Below are 22,071 nucleotides of genomic sequence, written 5' to 3'. Positions count from 1 at the left end.
TTAAGTTCTTAGCAATGCATATTACTAATCAAAAATTAAGTTTTGATATTTTTATGGTAAGAAATTTACAAAATATCTTCATGGAACATGATTTTTGGCATAAAAAGGGGATAATTTTGACCCATACAATGTATTTTTGGCTATTGCTACAAATATACCCCAGCGACTTAAGACTGCTTTTGTGCTCCAGGGTCACAATTTTTATTTATAATAAGTTTCTGTTGTGGCTATCATGTTAAACCTACCCTTGCTGAATAAAAGTATTAATTTGCCCCTAATGATATAAGCAAATGTGAAGACCAGCATATGTTGTAGTTCAATTCCACACTTATATCTGGAAGTCCAAATGTTTTATTTCACCCTGTGTTTGTTTGCATTATGCAAGAGAGGCAATAAAACACCAATCATCTCAATAACTGCTGCTCAATACAATTTATTTGATTTTAAATACTACTTAAATAGCATTTCAAGTGTACTTGAATACAAAACATCTGAAACATTTTGAAGGTAGACGGTGCATAAAGAAACACAAAGGGGAAAAATACAAGCACAGGATCACAGTATTTACTAAAAGTGCAGAAATCTCCTTCATAGAAGCTGAGGCACAGAGAAGGGCTGTAGTACAGACGTCCCTGAAAGCGCAGTGAGCACACTGATGCTAAAGTCTACAGAAGGGATTGTAGACTTCAATATAACAATCATTCAACAGGGCTCTCAATTATTTTAGCAGTGATATGCTATTCAGAAATACTTATAAGGCAGAAACCTAAAGTATATATGAGTGATTCCTGGAGAAAAAGCATTCAGGGGTTTTTGTATGTATATATTTTTTAATACATTCTCATTATTGTAATAGTTATTTTTACTAATGGCAGTGTTTTTTTTTTATTTTTATCAGGGGTGCATGAAAAGTAGTTGTCATAAAAATAATATCACAATCTAAATTGTCATAAAAATAAGCTTTTTTTAATTATTTATTTTGAAATGTGACCCTAAAGCATTTGCTTTCTAAGTGAGATTTACCCATGTTACGACAAATTCACAAAATATTTCAGTATATACCATATATGACGCAATAACTACAAACCTGTGTTATGCTACTGTTTATATGCTGACTGATAAGCCTTGAGAATATAGAGTAAACAATTGACGTTTTGCTATTTGGCAAACCCACACGGATCTGAAACGACCGATGGAGTTGACAGGCATCAAGGTTTTGGAATGGTATTGTGCATAAAACGTCAAAAAAACAACAACTTGAACATGTTTACATAGAAATGAATATTTCACATACTCCTGTGCTTCTGATAACATTCAGTACAAACTTGTTTTCTTCATGATGCGAAGAAATTCCTGCTGGTTAACTTCTCCATCACCATCTCTGTCTGCTTCCTCAATCATTTCCTAAAGACAGCCAATGAAAAATGAATGTTTTCCAACTCACTGCTCTATTATCACAGACCACGAGCAGGTTTTGTGGTTATTCTTGTACCTGCAGCTCCTCGTCTGTGAGGTTTTCCCCGAGTTCTTTGGCCATTCTCTTTAGATTGCGGAAAGATATTTTTCCAGTCTCGTCATCGTCAAACAGCCGGAAAGCCTTCAGAATTTCTTCCTTGGAGTCCTTTTCAGCCTTAAGATTTCCAGACAGAATAACTCAGGCTGGAATAACTAAATTTTTTATTCAATAAGATATGTTTGGAGTTCATTCTTACCATTTTTTGGGTCATCACTGTCATAAAATCACTGAAAGAGATCTTTCCAGTAGCATCCTTATCAACCTCTGCAATCATTTTCTTGATTTCCTCCTTTTTAGGCTCAAACCCCAGCGCTCTCATGGCCACCTGGAGCACAATTCTTCATTATATGCAGAAAGTTTGACATATGCACACATTTTTCAAAATCCTAAAACATCATAATCATCATAAAGGTTTCTATTGGGGTTGTAGACCCTCTGTAGGCTACTATATGGCTGATAGTGGCATGTAAAGTGTCTCACCTTTAACTCCTTCACCTCAATATAACCAGAGGCATCAGTGTCGAAGAGCTCAAACGCCTCTCTGATCTCCTGCCTTTGCTCTTCTGTCAGTTCAGGCTTTGGATTGGCTTTTTTCCGAGGGGCTACTGCCCCCAGTGACGGTCTTTTGGGACTAGTGGCCTGTGTTATACAGAACAGAATAAAACCTTTATTAAAAACAAGACCAGGCCAGTGCAGTGGACATTACAGTTTAAATGAAGAATACAAGACATAATGCAAACATTAATTAGACAGTAATAAATGAGTCAAGCTGGGATAATAGTGTTAGGCGGACGACACAATTCTCTGCTTTTAAATAACACTAGCATTTATTTATCGGTGGTTGTAAATGCCCAGGTGATAATAACCTCTGTGTTTATTCTTCCTGAAGGAAACACATATGATTGCGTAGCTAACACAAACCTGAGAGACATTTTCAATATAATTACAATTAAACGTTCGCTAAAAGAGAGTGACAGCATTTTGAATAAAAGTAAAAAAATAAAATAAAAATACAAAGCACAAATCGCGACATTGAAGCGTTCGTCGTGACTTACCATCTTAACCGGGAGCAGACCAGCAGGTGCAGAATAACACTATGGCGAAGGCTTTGCTCATGAATATTAATTACGTTCTGTGACGCTCGGTCAGTAGACCTAACTGATTGGCTGAAAGGAAGACGTCGGCAGAAACATTGGCTCATGAATAATAACACACTCCCAGACGCTCCAGTAATGAATCAAGTCCATTCGCCAAAATAAGATTCGTAATTTCGTAAATAAGGTACATCCTGGATTTTAACGCTTCTTTAAACAATAAACTGAGGATAAAGAAGTATCCAATTCATGTCTATTTTTATCCCATAACTTGGGGCTTTATAGAGATTATATATTATTTGTATTTAATTTAATTTAATTTTTATTTTCCATAAACTTATATTACAACATACACACCCATCTTTCACCCCATCCAGTTCTGATTGCCTGTGGTTGGTTACTGGTCATGATATTTCTTTATTCTTTTTATAATACTTTGCAAGTAACATTTTAAATTTGAAAACATACAAAGTACAATGATATTTGGATTTTAACAATGTGTAAGAACAAGCAATATTGCGAGGGATTGAGAGTATCAACAAGTTAAACATATGTAAACCAACAAGATAAAATAAATGAAAATAAAGAACAATAACAAATATATAAAAACTAAATAATGAAGTACAAAGATAATAATAGCAAAATAAATAAATAAAAATAAAATTTGTTTACTTTTCGTTTTGACTTTATGAGTAAGAAACCTAATCTAAACACTGTATCTCTGTTCACAGATGAATCAATAATCTTATTTAAAGTCTGGTATGCTTTTTTTGTTTCTTTTTAATTTACACAGGGAATCAGCAACATTTTTTAATTCAGAGCAAAATACAATAAAGTTAGGTTTGGAGGCTGTAACGTTACACTTGTGAATATGACCTTTTCCAAGCAAGCACAGCATTTTAACAGCATTATTTAATAGAGCAGAGCTAGTATTACACAACAGAAACTTCTGTAATATCAATGAGGTTATTAAAGGATGTAAAGATCAAAACTGAAATCTAAAATGGTGTGAAGGGACATCTAAAGAACAAATGAAGCATTGATTCATTTTCAGATCCACAAAAAGAGAATTCTCGGTGGATATCCCTAAACTTAGATAGAAATAACTTACGGGGTAAAAATTGTGAAGGATTTAACCTTGTTTGGCATCACAAAATAATTATGAACAGACCATATGTTACACAAAGATAAAGAAGGATACATCCGTTTCCATGAAGACAGTGCTAGGGGCAATACTGCTTATAGAGTAATATTCTTCTGATGTGAATATTATTGCACTTTTTATCCAATAAATCAATACCAGCTATCATTAAACGGGGAATGTCTTCCTTTACAGAAGAGTACCGTAAAGATGATTTAATAAGCCGTAGAAGCTTAGGTGAAATGCATTAAGTATTCTCAGAAATTCTATACGAGTAATATCAATATTGTTATCCTTACAGAATTTTTCATAACTAATCACAGTCCCATCAATGCCTATGAATTTTTAAATAAATACAATATTCTACACAGTCTTTATTAAATATCGTCCTGTTTTTATACAGAATATATTGATTATTCCACACAATACATTTGTGAGGTGAAAAATGATGCTTAAAAGCCAGTTTCCAAGAATCCGGTGCTTGCTTGTGAAAATCTGGTAACTTATTACATTTAAAATTACAACCTAGCAAAAACTTTAAAGCAACACAACGGTTAAATAATAAGTTTGGAATGAAAAACCAGGGAGCATTTCCTCCAACAGCTGATTTGAAACACTTGGATAAGAGTTGTGCAATCATTAAAGCCTCCTTCAGCGTGGTCCCTAATCATTGTTTTCCTTTTGATATATTCTGTCTTGTTTTTCCAATAAGTTTGAACAAGTTTTGAGTCTTTTTGTCCACGTATAACGATAGTAAACCATTCTGGAAATTCCTTCTGCTTTTGAGAGCCGTGTCCTTCCTTGTATAGTGCCTTTGAAGCCAACTGTTAAACATGCTCTTTGTTTTCTGTGGCTTAGGGGTAAAGTTGTCATCCAGTCTCTCCTTCTTTGATTTGTTTATTGTTAATTGAGATATTTGACTGACTGCTTGACCTTAACTCCACTGATCAGGGTTTGGTTAGAGTTATAAACAGTAAGTATTTCACTCTTGTCTGTGTTGAAGCTTCCTTTCAAAACATCCAGAACCTGGTTTTCATCTTTAAGAAAAAACCATGTGTCATCTGCTAGCTGAGATGTTAAAATAACATTATCACCTATTCCCAACATTGATGCAAATTACAGAATAAAGAGTCAATAATTCTGCTGCAATTAAGAACAAAAAGAGGGAAATCGGGCAACCCCGTCGCTGAGATGCACCTTCTGCAAGAGAAACACTACTGTTTATACCTTTATATACAGTTCTGACCATATTATTTACACAGACAGCAGATAATAACAACTTCTTCATATCTTATATAGTCAGAGGAGCATGCTTTTAGAATTCAACCAATCATTTTGCAGGAAATTGACGTATTTAACATTATGTTTTGTTATTTGTATGTCTCATAAAGGTATACCTTAAGTTTTCCTATAATATCACAAACTCACTTGTAGGGGCGTATTTGGTGATGTGACTATATTGAAGTTCTTTTTCCTGATTGGCTCGCGCAGTGGCGCTCTTTGACGTAGCCCTTCTCTCATTGGCTAGACTCAGTTGGCTCGACCAATCAGAGGTTCCGCTCTCTGCTCATACGGCTCTGCTGCAGCTCTAGTTTGAGTTCAGGTGAGTGCTGCTTACAGTAAAAACTATATATATCTTGTGCTTCGAGCGTAAGCTTGGTTTCAGTGAACAGTTCAATCAGAGTAAAAACTAAAATCTTAGGAAATGTTGTGCAGTAAATGGTTTCTACCCAGCTAACATAAGACCAGCGGGCCACTGGTGGCCCACCGGAGTCAAAGTCGGCGGCCCACCGGCGGACGCCGCCCGCGGTTCACCGGCGTTTTGCTCATCGTTATTCCAGCGGACCACCAGCGGCAGCCACCGCTTTTCCGACAGCGGTCCTCTGACGAGCCGCTGGTTTATAATTACTGTATGCTGGCGGTCCACGGTCGGTCCGTGGTTCATAATCAGTTCAATTACGCTAACCAAAATATCCTTGCACACAATAATGGATCAAAAACAATGTAAAATCGCAATTCCAAATTTATTTTCAGTGAACAGATTAAACATGCAAATGAATTTACAGTATATTTATCAGATGGTTTTATCCAATGTGACTTTCAAATAGAAGCATTCGATTCACATATGTCCATATACAAAAGTCAACCACAAATTTAACCATGGTTTAACTATGATTGTTGTAGTAAATTCATGGTCTTATTACAGCATAGTACTAAACCTAAACTTTACCTTGGTTTCAAACACTATGGTTACCAGTTTTACTCCAGCCTTACTAAAATATTACTATAGTAGAACCATCATATCAAAACCTTTATTTCAGGAAAAATAAATAAATAAACTAGTTACTACAGCTATGGTTACTAGATTTACCCTAGTAAAACATGGTTAACTGTTGTAAGGGTACAATGCTTTTCACAATCAAAGCTGCTTTAGAAAATGCATATTTCAAGGTTACAATAATAATAAAAAATTCATTTAAACAACCAGAGGTGACTGTGACTCAAAGGGGAGCATCTTCTGGAAACAAATTAACGTCCATATGTCAATAACTAAGATAATACAAGTTATTTGTTCAAAGTCATGTTCAGTTAAACAGACAAACATTAAAGGGTAAGTTTGGTGAAATTAAATCCACTTCATACTGTCACAAAGTCTGTAATATGTAAATAAACAATATTCAGATAATGCAAAACATTATTGGGCTTAGAGAAAGATTAAACATTGTTCATTCACATATATTACCATCATAGTAACAATACAAAGTGGGTTGAAAATCACTCAACGTATGCTTTAAGGCAATGATTACAATACATAATATGTGTCAGGTTGGTATGTTCATCTTTAGTTGCCATCATCTGGAGTCTTCATGAGTGTTGGCATCATCTGAAGTCACCACAAGTGAGGCTGGATCCAAGATGTAGTAACATTGGGATGGGCAACCTGAGAGATAGACAGGAAAACAAAAGGAAAAGGATTAGCATAGATGCTGTTCATATTATTTCATTTATTTAGAGTACAAGGTTATGAGATGTGTTATGTGAATGCTTGACTAAAAAAAGATGTATTTTTAATCTAGATTTAAACAGAAAGAGTGTGTCTGAACTCCAAACATAATCAGAAGGCTATTCGAGAGTTTAAGAGTAAAGATCACTGCACACTGAGTCCGAAATTTTCACCTGAAATTTTCACACGTTAAAAAATAAATACGACCTCACGTTGTGTCAATCACGTTTGCGCACTGCCTCCGAAACTTTCGTCCGTCAAAAAAAATTCGGATCAGGTTCGATATTCGCATCCGTAGCATGCATTTTGATAGGAAAGGATGGGGAATATGAAAAAAAAGAAAAACGCATTCAAAATTTTCGGCCGTCATAAAAAACAAAAAATTTGATCGGGTTTGATTTTTTTTCCGTTTTTCGCATCCGTAGGAAGCATTTTGAGAGGTGTTTTGACAGTTCAGAGCCACCGTACAAGTGAACGCCAAAATCCAGAATGGCAATTGTCAAGTTCATCCACTTCATCTTGCAGCACAAAGCACTGTATATAGTAGGCATGGGCTAAAATGGGTCTAAAATATGTTATTTTTAAATGTCTGGGTAGAAAACAACAACTTTTTTTCCCACTGAACACAATATTTTTTTAAGAAACATATAGAACATTTTGGAAAGGTAAACATAATAATTAATCAGCTAAATAATTAAAATAAATAATTGAATTCTTCTTAATTAAATTAAGTACAGTCACTTAAGTGAGCCTAAACCTGCAGCTCATATAATCAATAAATAATAATCAATAATCAAAAAATAAATTACTTTCTGTAAAAAAGAAATCCTTATAAATGAAAAAATAAAATAAAAATGCAGTCACTTAAAGTGAGCCTAAACCTGCAGCTCAATAATCAAAACCATAATCAAAACAATTTCTGTAAATTTAAAAAATAATAATAATAATTATCAAAATAATTTAAAAAGCAGTCATTAAACCTGTAGCTCAACAAGGTTTTTGGAGACTAGGGCTGGGTATCGTTCCAAAATTTTCGATACCGATACCCTGAATTCGATACCGGTTCCTGAACGATACTTTTTTCGATACCGATTTTAAGAAATATGTTTTAACAAGATTACATAACACATTATCTCAGAGAAACTTTGGTTTTATTTATTTTTTATGTTTGTAACACATTTCACAGGCTTATCTCTAAGAACAATAAACAAAGGAACAATAAAGAAAGGAACAGAAAAGCACAAAACGAACAGTAGTTAACACAATATATTAGTGCAAACAGTTTTAATAAATATATTAGTGCAAACAGTTTTAATAAAGTTCAAGCAGTTTTAAGTATTTTTGAGGCTCACTGCTGCTTAAAGGGTTAGTTCAACCAAAAATTGAAATTCTGTCATTAATTCCTCAACCTCATTTGGATCAATTTGGATCGGTGAGGCACAGGGCCGTGTGACTCATTATGCTTGTCGCTGCACACAACTGAGGGAGTCCTGAACTTTCTGTCTTTGACAACATGTAAAAAAAAAAAAAACTGTGCATACCGCAGAAATGGTATAATTAAATATTTTAGTGGTTTTGAAACCGTGACTTTTCCAAACCGCGGTATACCTTGAAACCGATTATCGTCCCATGCCTAGTATATAGATCCTTGCACACTGAGTTCACAGAAATTGGTGGTTTTCTTTTTAATATGTGGCTCTAGTATCACTAGCAAAGCATCAAACTGAGACACTGACATCCTGGAGTAAACTTTGAATCGCCCGTGATAATCCCGCTGCTCCTTAATAAGGAGGGGGAACTCTCCATCCTCTCTATATCTCAGGATTGGATGGACCCAATATTTCCTTTCTTTTTTTTAAGAAGCGAGAGGACAACAAAATCATCCTCAATGCTTGAAGACTCCATTTAGTAGTGTGGAGAAATCTAGAATATGTATATTGATAGATTAATTTTTGTATAAAAAACTAGGCCCCCCAAATATATTAATTTTTCTTTGTAATGTCTGTTCAACTATTATTGTTTTATTTGTTAAAATATTCAGTACATGCATCCATTTTTTGCATACTTACAGCTAAGCCATGGGTGTCCAGTGGGTGACGGTAGCCAGATGAAAATCCCAGAGCAGACCTGAAAGAGAAAAAGAGAAGAGTTAGTAGTAGTTCACGCAAAGTTGTGTTGCACGGAGCTGTGGTGAGATCTGTAAAAGAATTGCTGGCTGAAAAAACGAAAGAACCCAAAAATCAATCACGCTTGTTGCCTTCTTCAAGTGTGTTACAGTAGGCTACTATTTTGCTAATTTTTTCGCAACGGATTAATTAACACGCATCGGACTCAGTGTGCAAGGTTTCTGTGCGTGACAAATTTTTAGGATTACGAATACGAAAAAATGTATCCGAAATTTTGGACTCAGTGTGCAGAGACCTTAAAACACGAAAAAGCTCTGCTTCCTTTACTGGAGTCTGATATTCTGGGTACTGTCAATAGTCCAGAGTTTTGTGACATTATTTAACTTACTTTGCTATAATTTGGTTAAATCGCAATCCAATTTTATTCTATATCCCTTAGTAAGCATATCATTTGTCCTCAGTATTCAGAGAACAGACATAGTCTACATATGCCACAGTATTATTGAAGTGAGAGGAACATCATAACTGTAATTTACACAACTGTTCAAAAGTCAGTAGGATATTTTGCATCTTTCAAAGAAGTCTCTTTTACTCACCACAGCTATATTTATTGTAAAAGAGAAATTAAAAAACGCATTAAAACTATAACATTGTGAAATATTACAATTCAAGAGAACTGTTTTTAATTGGATATGTTAAAATTGTAATTTATTGCTGTGATCAAATCTGAATTTTAAGCATCATTACTCCAGTTTTCAGTGTCACACGATCCTTCAAAAATAAATTTGATATGTTGATTTGCTGCTCAAGAAACATTTCTGATTATTATCAAAACAGATGTGCTGATAAACATTTTAGTGTAAACTGATTTTTTTTCCATGATTCATTGTTAAATAGATTCCAGACCTTTAAATGGTAGTGTACAATATGGTTCAAAAGTTTGCAGTCAGTGAGGTTTAAGAAATTCATATTTTTATACAGCAAGGATGTATTAAATTGATGAGAAGTGAGAGTAAATATTTTTGTTTCAAATAGACAGTTACTTTTAAACTTTGTTCATCAATGAATCCTAAAAAATAAAAAAATAACACACAAACAAAATACAAATCAGAAATATTTTCCTGAGCAGCAAATCAGCATATTAGAATGATTTCTGAATGATAATGTAAAACTGAAGAGTAATGAGGCCGAAAATCCAGCTCTGATCACAGAAATAAAATACATTTTAACATCACTCACTCATGTTTGGATGTCAAAACCTTCTTAAAATAACTTTAATAAAGAAGTGTAACAGATGGATCGTGATACATGCAAATATGTAATGAAAAAATGCATATGAAGTGATTTAATGATCTTTCTCAGCTTAATGTTACCTGTTTCCCACATCTCTGTCAGCAACTTCCTTCAGAAATATAGTTATCTTGGAGCTTCTAATCTGTTGCAGAAGTGTTATTCCTGAAACCACAGAACAATTTTTATCAATAATAGCTTGCCATAAAATATCAAATCACATTTTAATTAGATTCAGTTAATTCACTCTCACTGATTAACAGGAAAGATACAGCCCATATTGTAGGCTAAATAAATTAATCTAATTCCAGTAAGTGATTGAAAAAACCTTTACAAAGCTATTAAAACTTCCCATCTAACGTTACACATAAACATGTGATGAAAAGTCAAAACTTTGATAAATCAGAGCTCAATATACAGAGTTAGCATACCTTGTCTGAAAACAGTTGAGATGCTAACGGACTTTTTCGAAGACACTAAACTGTCTTTATGACCTAAATATTCAACAAAAGCGTGTCAATTAATAGTAAGAAAAGTGTCAGGAACAGTTGTATGTAATATTTGTGTGACTTTAGGTACTAAACTCACCCGAAAACGGTGAAAACAGCAGCGAGAGACGGAGTGTTGCAGCTGTCAGTTGGAGAGTTGTGGCCGTTTCCATGGTAACTCCCGCTCTGCAGCGTTTGATTGAGACTCAGCGCGCGTCCATCAAATGACGTCACAGTCACGCAGCATTTAAATAAACATAAAACTAAAAATAATAATTTTATAAAATTTTGAATTTTAATCGTTTTGTAGCTCTATGACATAGGTGTAAACTGGAAAACGCACGTGACAGTGGGGCAAATTAGCACTTTTATTTTTATTTTATCATATATTTTTGTTATTTTTATGCGATTTTGTACTGTTGTTTTTATGATCATTCAAACAATTTATTTAATTTAAAAACGTGCTTGCAGTATTTTTACACTGAACAATAATAATTAGTTAATTCTCTCACTATTTTTATTCAGTGCTTCAGATTCATTTTAACTCTAATACTGTAAAAATGTAATGTAAAACATAAATTTTAAATATATTATAAAACAAAGATGTCATATAAGAGCTCATTAGAACACAGGACAGACCCTCCTCTTGCCACTGGTGTACCGACGGAGGCCCAGCTACAGCAAACCGCTGGTGGCGTGCCACCCAAAAAACGCCAGTTTACCGACAGCATTTTTAGATTGGCCGGCTCGCCGATGGTGTGCCGACGGTGGTCCGACCATGTTAAGCCGCTGAATTTGTGCCGCCCAAAAAACGCTGGTGGACCGCCAAGTCATTGTTTGCTGGGTAGTCATATAGTTTTGAAGAACTGTGATTAAGCAGATGAATATTGTTTATTAATCTGTAGACTGCTGAGATCCACACATGGCAACTCGTTTGAGACCACTGAGTATAGTACTTACACCTGAAACATCTTTCCTCTGTCACCTGTACTGAGTCAATTAGGCGCGCATGCGCAGTGTTGTGTATTTAGGATATCAACATATTTATATTAATGCACTTTTAATTTCTGTTTCCATACTGTGCATTTATATATCTGCAGTCGATGACCATCATACATTCCATTTACTTTGATTTATGATCTATTTTATTGTCATTTGTGCATGTGTTTAATTGTGTTAAAAGCTCTGCTTGCTTTGTAGATATGTTCTTCTGCCAGGCAAGGGACGATGCTAATAAATTCAGCTTGTTTTGATATTGTGAACATCTGCAGAGCAGCAAGCGTTGTGCTGTCATTGGAGGATCTGTATTTTTGGGCAGGCACCCCGTGGAGCGTCTAGTGGACAGAGGATACACAGTGAACGTGTTTGATATCAGACAGGCCTATGAGCTTCCAGGAGTGACGTTTCACCAGGGGGACTTGTGTGACAGACAGGTAGGGATCGTTCAGTTTTGATCTGGCAGAATCTTACCCTGTCTTCAGCCTTCTCCGCTGTTCTCCTGATGTCTTGTTTAGGCCTTGCTGGTGGCTTTGAAAGAAGTGTCCATAGTGTTTCACTGTGCTTCACCTGCTCCAGCCAGTGATGACCGCGCTCTGTTTCAGAGGGTTAATATCGATGGGACACGAACTGTCATACAGGCCTGTCACGAGGCAGGAGTACAGGTACGTATTATATATCACTGTCATGTTTGTCAGCAGATGGTAAAAATAAATATACACTACTATTCAAAAGTTTAAAGTCAAAACAAAACATGAACACTTATTCTGCAAGGATGGATTAAATTGATGGAAAGATTACGCAGCATAACTGTTTTCAACATTGATAATGAGCAGACATGTTTATTAAGGAGCAAATCAGCATATTATAAATATTTCTGAAGAATAATGTGACACTGAAGACTGGAGTAATGGTAATAATAAATTGTACTAATATCTCATATAATGTACTAATATCATATAATAATGATTCTAATATAACACGAAGCCAAACACCAAAAAACAACTACATCTATGTGTATGTACAACCACACACGCATGCACATATATATATATATATATATATATATATATATATATATATACACACACACATTTATAAATTCAATATTCTTTCATTTCCATGTAATTTGTTGAGTACTAAAATAACTCAAATTAAATAAAAACTAAAACTTAATAAAAAACCTATACAGAGATAATAAAAAACAAATAAAATGACAATTACTCCAACTTGAACTAAAATTAAAATAGATAACAAATACAAATCAAACTACAGTTTATCAGTAACTAGTTTATCAGTAATCCTAAAAAAATAACACGAGCCAAACACTAAAAAAACAACTTACTTACACAGTAAGAAATGGTTATTAAAACTGAAACAGAAGTGAAACACATAGTTGTAGTATATATATATATATATATATATATATATATATACAGTGGGGATTCACTGATGTTCCTGAAGGAAACACAATGCATTAAGAGCCGGGGGTGAAAACTTTTTGAATTTGAAGATCAAGGTAAATTGTACTTCATTTGTCTTCCAGGAAACATGCAAGTATCTTCTGTCGCGTCAGAAGGGCAGTACTAAATGGAAAAATATGATATTTCAACAAAATAAGAAAAATTCGGACATCTTCATCCTGTTCAAAAGTTTTCACCCCCCGGCTCTTAATGCATCGTGTTTCCTTCCAGAGCATCAGTGAATGTTTGAACCTTTTTTAATTGTTGTGTTTGAGTCCCTCAATCATCCTCAGTGTGAAAAGATGGATCTCAAAATCATACAGTCACTGCTGGAAAGGGTTCAAATATGCAAAAGATGCTGGAAAACTGACGAATCTGCAGGACCTGGAGGATTTTTCTGAAGAACAGTGCTCAGTTTAACTGTTCAGAACAAACAAGGGACTCATGAACAACCATCACAAAACAAAAAAGCAGTCGTAGATCATCCAGGTAACCACACACAGTATTAAGAACCAAGGGTTCCCAAACTTTTGAATGTGGTTATTTTAATAATTTCAGCTATTTGTTTGTCTTGTGGACTATATGTAAACATCTTTTATGGAAAATATCTTACTCAGGACAGTACTAAATAAAAAATAACATGCATTTTGCATGATCTCTCTTATTTTGGTAAAATTATCCACATTTTCACAGATTCTGCAAGGGGTTCCCAAACTTTCGCATGCCACTGTATATATATATATATATATATATATATATATACAATATTTAATTTAACATCCGTACTCACTCTGTAAAAATAATTTTTGAATGGTTTTGTAAGCTCCATCATACTAAAGTATTTTCATACATTGATTTGATCCATTTAACACGGTTACAGTTTTAAAAAATATTCATCAGGGGGTTTCTGCTTCATCTCTGTTCAACCTGGGATTTAAAATGATTTTCTGTGGTAATTGAGAGTATTATTTCATCCAGAATATTCCTTTATGTTGTTGATATTCATGATGTTTTTACAGAAATTAATATTGACCAGCAGTGCTAGTGTGGTGTTTGAAGGAACTGACATCAAGAATGGGAGAGAGGATCTGCCTTAAGCAAAAAAGCCAATGGATTATTATACAGAGACTAAAATCCAACAGGAAAAGGTGGGTATGAATCATATCAATAGCATTGCATCTCCCTGTATCACTGCTCGTGAACTTCTGCTCTCTTCTGAAATGAATCCAAAGAATTAAATAGTTCATGAGTTCATTTTGCTTGAGTTGACGTGCATTACAATCAACAATCTCTGTTCCAGCTGGTGTTGGAGGCCTGCAGTAAAGACCAGGGTTTCCTCACTGTTGCTATTCGTCCTCATGGCATCTTTGGCCCCCGGGACCCTCAGTTAGTGCCCATCCTGGTAGATACAGCTCGCAGAGGAAAGATGAAGTTCATCATCGGGTGAGCGACAGCTGTCGTGATTTTGCCAAGTCAGACATACTCCTGGATCAACATTACTGCCCAAAAACATGGACCTAATCCTATCCCTACCCCTAAACCTACCCATAATTTATCCCCAAAATCAGAGGGAAATTATAGCTGAATAACAAGGATGCAGAAGCACCTAACTGTTGTTGTAAGCCTAAAACAGACATTTACTGTAAATGTATCCCTCAATTCAGGCATTGATCCAGTAACATGCTACAAAGGTCTAAAACAGTGCTGCGGAGTCTTCCTTTGATCCAGAAGGTGGCACACTGTAACCTGGAATACTATCTTGTCAGCAATCGTTTTGACATAAAGTGCCATGTTATATTACATTTAGTCATTTAGCAGGTCATTCTACCAGGAGGTAATATTAGTAAGCGTAGTAGTAGTAAACATAGAAGTAGCATAACTGACAATATCAGTAAAGAATATTGTTCCCAGAGTCAGACCAAAGAGTATTGCATCAGTACCCAACTGAACCATTATTGCCTAGACGTGTTTACTTACCCAGTGATATTGCGAAGTAGACCAGTTTGTGTTCAGTCCAGTGGCAAAGCTACAGTTGGGCCGCCTGCTTTTAATTGTGGCCCACCCAATGAAACGTTGGTGATTTTCCAAATGGATATAATCTATTAAATCATAATAATAAGAATAATACACATTTTATCACACTATAACTTTATATATTTAGTTTAAAAACAATAAAACAATAAGACCCTGGCTGTGAAAACTCTACTGTTTTTTGATTTACTGTTATCCATCATACTTCATAAGATAAAAAACATTCTGTGAAAATATAACCTTGGTGTCTTTAATATTGACTGAGTAAGGCCATGTCAGAATTGAAATCATAGTGAAATTAATGGTTGAAGTCAAACTTTGATGCTTGTTATCTCATCATTAGATTTTGAGACTTGAGCCTGGATTTCATAGACAGGGTTAAAAATGATTAAATGCCAATTTTCATGTTCAGCTTCAGGCAGTTGACCCTCTCTATTGGTTCAAACCATATGCTTGTCAAAATGATGATTTGTGAGTTTCTGTTAGTCCCACACACATTGTTACATAGTAGTAGTGAGGTTTGTGGAGTTGAATTTGAAAATAGTGAAACAAATATCATTTATTTGATTCTTTAAAATGTATTAAGTGGATATCCCAATTGAAACTAAGTCTTAGCGATGAATCCGGACCACCTGCGGGTGATGGACATAATAGCACAGGTACAGTGTTTGATCAGCTAAATCAGGGCTGTCCAAACTCGGTCCTGCAGAGTTTGGCTCCAACCCTAATCAAACACACCTGAAGCAGCTGATCAAGCTCTTACTAGGCATACTAGAAACTTCCCAGCAGGTGTGTTGAGTGAGGCAAGTTGGAGCTAAAATCTGCAGGACACCGGCCCTCCAGGACCGAGTTTGGACAGCCCTGGTCTAAATAGATGTGTCTTTTGTGGAAAGAAAGGGGAGCACATAAATTAAAATATCGTAATTAGAAAGGCGACTACAGAAACATTGTTTTTTGTAACCACTACATCCATCCACTGCACAGTTAATCTGGATAGCACTGGTTTCCCCCCCAATTTTGGGGTGTTTGGGTTCCTAAAACTGACAGCCTTTGATTCAACAAAGAATAGTTGTAAAAGCTAGTTTACTGTGGACATGTCTAAAACAGACGCTTAACAACACAACTCGTATACTCTCTCCTGGGCTTGTTTCTTGCGTGACAGAGACGGTGGCATGTGTGCTTTCTCTGACAGAAATGCTCTGTCATACTGTCTTCTGTACTGTGTACAGTGTGCAGTGTTTTGGAAAATGTGAATCTGGCAGTGCTCCGTATCCAACCACTTATTGTTATGGAAATTTAATTTAATTGTTTTGGCCCGTATGGGTTTCTCTGTGGTTGATGCTGAGACCAGTGTAGAGAGCGGGTGGCTTGTACAGTTGAATTAAAGAGTTATAAGCTGACGTTTTTATTTTTTTTAATTTTTTTTACATTTTGCAAGAAACATACCTCGAATTACTCATTGGTAATACTGTTGGTAAACTGTCTAGCTCAAGGGAGAGTACCTCTGGTAATTGACCACAAAGGGGCGTTATCTGTCAAAACGCTCAACATGACCGAGGGTTATTAACAACTATAGTCTAGGATTCCTTAGAGTAGTTTATTTGCTCTTAAATGTGATTTGACTAAAAGTAGTTCTTTTTTTCTAGCAGTCCTTCGTTTGCTTCAATGCATAGTTGTCTGACCCTGCTCTTGGAAGGCCGTCTTAGCTCTAGCCCCAGTGAAACACACCTCAACCAGCTAATCAAGGCCTTTGGGATTACTAGAAACTTCCAGGTAAATGAGGTATGAGCAGGAAAGTGGCCGTCCAGGAGCAGAATTGGACTCCCCTGTTTTAATGGCATGAACTAAACCTGATGTTCTGCAGCATGTTCCAGAAATCATCTCGTGAATTCAATTTGATTTAATTGGTGACTTAGAGCAACATTTGGACTCTGTTTTGTATTCATTTGACATTGTTTTAAATTATTGTTGTATGTCCTGCTTTAGAAATGGAATCTCAGATGTGTGGTGTGGTCTTCGACGTTTAGATCCCACTGTATGTTGATGTGATAAAGGTAAATGAATCAAGTGCTGTCTAATGCTGGTTTGCTCTTTAGAGATGGATCCAATCTTGTGGACTTCACCTATGTGGAGAATGTAGTTCATGGGCATATTTTAGCAGCTGAACACCTTACGGCTGCTTCTCCGCTCTGCGGTCAGGTATGGAATGTGTGTGAAAGAGTATGTAAGAAACTGAATGAGTGAGAGATGTTTCTGGATGTGCATTTGTAGTTCCCACGTGTGTGTGTGTGTCTGTGTAAACAACCCACATGAATGATGCATCAAGTTTTGGTTTTCCATTTCCAGGGAAACACATTAATAACAAAAAAACTCTCAAATCTTTCATAGGGGTTGGCAGTCATTCATTAAATGCAGCAATGGTCAAAAAGCTTTTTCTATGCAGTTTTTATACAGATTTTGAGCACATCCTTAGAGACCTTGAGTTTTGTCATGTAAATATTCAGTCTTGGAAAATTATAAAATTGAAAACTGCACTAGAAAACAATAAAACAAATTGTTTTAGTGTGATGTTAAAAACTGGTTGACACTGTTAGTTCTTGTAAGATGTCATATGGCCAATAGGAGCTTGGCACAGCTGGGTTAGTATCTATCTAAGCCAGCCAAAACTGTGTCGGTATTCACAAACCTCAGAAGTTAAACCCACTAAGTAATGGTTAAATGAACATTACTGAAAAAATGCTGCCGCAAGCCTTGCCAGCAACCATAACATAGCAACACTTTCTCTGTTTGAAAAGGTTTACATGTTAATGACACTGGTCTCCAAAACCCTCACATAAGCTATTTATTTGTGGTAAATTTATTTGGTTGAACTTTTATTAAACTTTTGCCACTACCAATAAGCAGAGCTGGGTAGTATCTGATTACATGTAATACTCATCATAAGATTACTGTTACGTTTTATGGATTACACATTAAAATGCACAAATTCACAAACTTTTTTGTCATCTGATCCTGTTTTACATTTACTTGAAGTACCCCTGAGATTTAAAAATAAATATTTTAATAAAAATATCACATTTGCATGCTCATGGTTCTCTGGTGTTGGTTAATGGTCTCATGACATGCGGGTAAATATTTCATTTTTTTAGTACATATTTTATTTTGATTGATTTTAAAATGATTTATTTTAATGTAACATGTTTATGATTTAATTAATAATTAGTTTTTCATTTAAACTCACAAATCCCCAGTTTAGGATACATTGACACTGTTGGATTACAAATTTATAAAATGATAAATCTAGGTTCCAATGTAATAGTATATAAACTGAAACAGTGTGTTTTACATTTTGAGGTACAGATGATGACATTCTAAGATGAAGTCAGGCAGCCCAGGTGTCTGAGACATTAACCTTTTGTCTTTAGGCACTTCCTGACCATTTGGGTGATACTGTCAGGCTGATTGGATTAGCACCTATGCATTTGAATCACACTGTTATGCTGATGATGTCAGGGCTAGGGAAATTCTGGTAATGGGCCGATTCCTGTACTGTGTTTGCATGCTTTGTTTAGATTGTCTCCACCTCTGTAACCCTCCCCCTCGAAATGTATATAAACTACAATGTATACTGTTTGAGTCAGACTTGGATGACTACAGCGACTACAGCGAGTTCTCAATAAAGAGTAACTTATCCCAAAGTCTCCTGGTCTCTGCTTTGACGAAGGAAAAAGTTTCCAACAACACAATGTAATGCTTAATCGTGGCCTAATGGTTAGAGAGTTGGACTTGTAATCCAAAGGTTGTGGGTTCGAGTCTCCGGCCGGCAGGGATTGTAGGTGGGGGGAGTGAATGTCCAGCGCTCTCTCCACCCTCAATACCACGACTGAGGTGCCCTTGAGCAAGGCACCGAACCCCCAACTGCTCCCCGGGCGCCGCAGCATAAATGGCTGCCTACTGCTCCGGGTGTGTGTTCACGGTGTGTGTGTGTGTGTGTGTGTGTGTGTGTGTGTGTGTGTGTTCACTGCTGTGTGTGTGTGTGTGTGTGTGTGTGTTCACTGCTGTGTGTGCACGTTGGATGGGTTAAATGCGGAGCACGAATTCCGAGTATGGGTCACCATACTTGGCTGAATGTCACTTCACTCACACTCACTCACTTAATGCACTTCATGTTGTTAATAACAGTGAATGGAATATATAATCTTAATATTTGTATGTTTATATCAATATGCTACAAGATTATTATATTTCAATTAGTCCTGTGAAACGATTAATCGTATCCAAAATAAAAGTTTTAGTTTGCATAATATATGTGTGTGTACTGTGTATATTTATTATGTATATATAAACACACAGAAATATACAATATATATTTTGAAAATATTTGCATGTATATATTCATATATTTATATTATATACAAATATTTAATATATAAACATAAAACATTTTTCTTAAATATATACATGCGTGTGTGTGTGTGTGTATATATATATATATATATATACACACACACACACATAATAAATATAAACCGTACACTCATATATCATGTAAACAACTTTTATTTTGGATGGGATTAATTGCAATTAGCCAGCACTAATTTAAAACAATGTGATAAACAAGGTAGGTCAAAAGTAATCTAAAGAATAGTCTGATTATATGACCTAAAATGTGTAATGTAATGGATTACATTACTAACTACAATTTTTGTGATGTAATTTGGAATCAGTAACAGATTACAATTTGTAAGTAATCTACCCAGCTCTGCCAATGAGATTTCACTTCAAGTTTAATTAGCTTTTAAACCATGATGAGCCGGTGCGTTTCTGGGACTTCATGTCACAGATTCTGGTGGGTCTGGGCTACAGTGCTCCGCGATACCACCTGCCCTACATACTGGTCTACGGGATAGCCCTGCTGCTGTGGCTGATCACTGTGCTGCTGCGGCCGCTGATCCAGATCAAACCCACCTTCACCCCTATGAGAGTAGCTCTGGCTGGCACCCACCACTACTACAGCTGCGCTCGGGCCAAAAAGGACATGGGTTACCATCCTCTGGTGTCTTTACGAGAGGCAATAGTGCGCATTGTGGAGAGCTACCCACATCTGCGGAAGGGAGCGTAACGCCACAGTGAGGCTGGAGAGTGATTGACATTGATTACTGTTTGCTGAACTGCAATATGAGCCTTGCATGTATCCGTTGGTTTACCAGTGTTTACTAGGCAATATTAACAATGCATTTGATCATTCCCATTCTTAATGCACCTTTTTACCAGGATGTAACCTCATGTAGTTCAACAGTGTTGTTGAATCCATATGGTAAATATGGACATTTCTGTTTTGGTCCAAAAGAATTCAGAGTTTATGTAACAGCTGTTCAGTTTTTCATACCTTTGCAGTATAAATTTCAAATCAAGTTTCTAATTGTCATGTTTCTTTTTTTGGATACTTAAAATGAAATTGAATTCGCTTCCTGTTTTACTTATTGTATGGGACATTTTGCCCAAACAGTTGAAGTCAAAAGTTTACATACCCCTTGCAGAATCTGCAAAATGTTCATTATTTTACCAAAATAAGAGGGATCGTCCAAACTTTTTGAATTTGAAGATCAAGCTAAATTTAACTTATTGTGTCTTCTGGGAAACGTAAGTATCATTTGTAGCTTCCGAAGGGCAGTAAGAAATGAAAAAATATGATATTTAGGCAAAATAAAAATGCTCATCTTCATTCTGTTCAAAAGTTTTCATGCATGTTTTTTTCTTCTGGAGCATCAGTGAGCGTTTGAACCTTCTGTAAGAGTTGCATATGAGTCCCTCAGTTGTCCTCAGTGTGGAAAGATGGATAGATCTCAAATTCATACAGCCATTGTTGGAAAGGGTTCAAATATAGAAAAATGCTGGAAAACCAAAGAATTTGTGGGAGCTGAAGGATATTTCTGAAGAACAGCAGGCAGTTGAACTGTTCAGGACAAACAAGGGACTCATGAACAACTATCACTAAACAAAGATACAGCTGTGGATCATTCAGGTAACAACACAGTATTAAGAATCAAGGGGATGTAAACTTTTGAACGAGGTCATTTTTATAAATTCAACTATTTTCTCATGTGGACTATATGTAAACATCTTTTATGTGAAATATCTTATTCAGGTCAGTACTAAATAAACAATAACATGCATTTTGTATGATTCCTCTTATTTTGGTCAAATAATTAACATTTTGCAGATTCTGCAAGGTGTATGTAAACTTTTGACTTCAACTATAATTGTGTCATTTAAGGGATAATTTACCCCAATATAACAATTCTGTCTTCATTTACTCTCGGCCCTCATGTTTTCATCAAAAACCATAAGAAACATTCCATTCCACCAAAACATTAATGCAATAAACACACAGTGTAAACATAATCCATATTAATTTGTGGATTATGAATATGGATTCATATGTATTAGATTGACCATCCCTTTTATACTTTAACATGGTGATGTATGTGTTCTGAAGATGAACAAACGTTTTATGGGTTTGGAATAACATGAGTATGACTAAATGATGACAGAATTTTCTATAAGGGAAAACAAAGGATGATATTTATTTTTTTGCAGTGCAATTAATGTTACCTTGATATTAGTTATTTGCATTAAGTATTTCTAAGACTGTTCTAATTTACAATGTAATTATAATGACGGATGATTCATCTTGTATCCGTTAGAGTAATTATTGGATGACTATCCTACCAACAAACCTTTCTCTGCCCATTTCCACCTCCTCTACAATATCTAACAACTGCATATGAATATAACTATTATTATTTCAAGCTAGCCGTCTATTAGGTATGCACTTTATCTGGCACAAAAGACATATGAAAGCAATGTTCCACTAATGTTGCATTTTTGCAATTTCTCCAGTAGGCGTTGGATGGGAGGT

The 22,071-nt window shown here is 35.6% G+C and overlaps 2 protein-coding genes and 1 pseudogene across 3 annotated transcripts; 1 reads left to right on the top strand and 2 right to left on the bottom strand.

Moving 5' to 3' along the window:
* Positions 1 to 411: 411 nt before the first annotated feature.
* Positions 412 to 2,659, bottom strand: LOC306852988 (centrin-2-like). The gene is made up of 5 exons (XM_079390129.1): positions 2,572 to 2,659; positions 1,997 to 2,155; positions 1,713 to 1,841; positions 1,493 to 1,630; positions 412 to 1,404 (listed from the first exon to the last, which is right to left on the bottom strand). The coding sequence occupies exons 1-5, from the start codon at positions 2,572 to 2,574 to the stop codon at positions 1,315 to 1,317; spliced, it is 519 nt and encodes a 172-aa protein (XP_079246255.1). The 5' UTR covers positions 2,575 to 2,659; the 3' UTR covers positions 412 to 1,314.
* Positions 2,660 to 5,757: 3,098 nt separating this feature from the next.
* Positions 5,758 to 11,505, bottom strand: LOC306852821 (uncharacterized protein). The gene is made up of 5 exons (XM_079389916.1): positions 10,760 to 11,505; positions 10,603 to 10,665; positions 10,255 to 10,336; positions 8,825 to 8,882; positions 5,758 to 6,692 (listed from the first exon to the last, which is right to left on the bottom strand). Exons 1-5 carry the CDS (start codon positions 10,830 to 10,832, stop codon positions 6,642 to 6,644), a joined length of 327 nt encoding a protein of 108 aa, XP_079246042.1. The 5' UTR covers positions 10,833 to 11,505; the 3' UTR covers positions 5,758 to 6,641.
* A 76-nt stretch (positions 11,506 to 11,581) lies between these two features.
* Positions 11,582 to 20,271, top strand: LOC306853465 (sterol-4-alpha-carboxylate 3-dehydrogenase, decarboxylating-like; annotated as a pseudogene). The gene is made up of 7 exons: positions 11,582 to 11,602; positions 11,931 to 12,092; positions 12,174 to 12,320; positions 14,138 to 14,266; positions 14,419 to 14,561; positions 17,246 to 17,357; positions 19,945 to 20,271. The product of its transcript is annotated as a sterol-4-alpha-carboxylate 3-dehydrogenase, decarboxylating-like (transcript).
* The last annotated feature ends 1,800 nt before the right edge of the window (positions 20,272 to 22,071 follow it).

This window comes from Barbus barbus (genome assembly GCF_936440315.1).
Source record: "Barbus barbus genome assembly, chromosome: 33".
Classification (NCBI taxonomy): Eukaryota; Metazoa; Chordata; class Actinopteri; order Cypriniformes; family Cyprinidae; genus Barbus; species Barbus barbus.
Note: the sequence above shows the minus strand (reverse complement) of the source record. Positions and strands in the feature narration are given on the sequence as shown.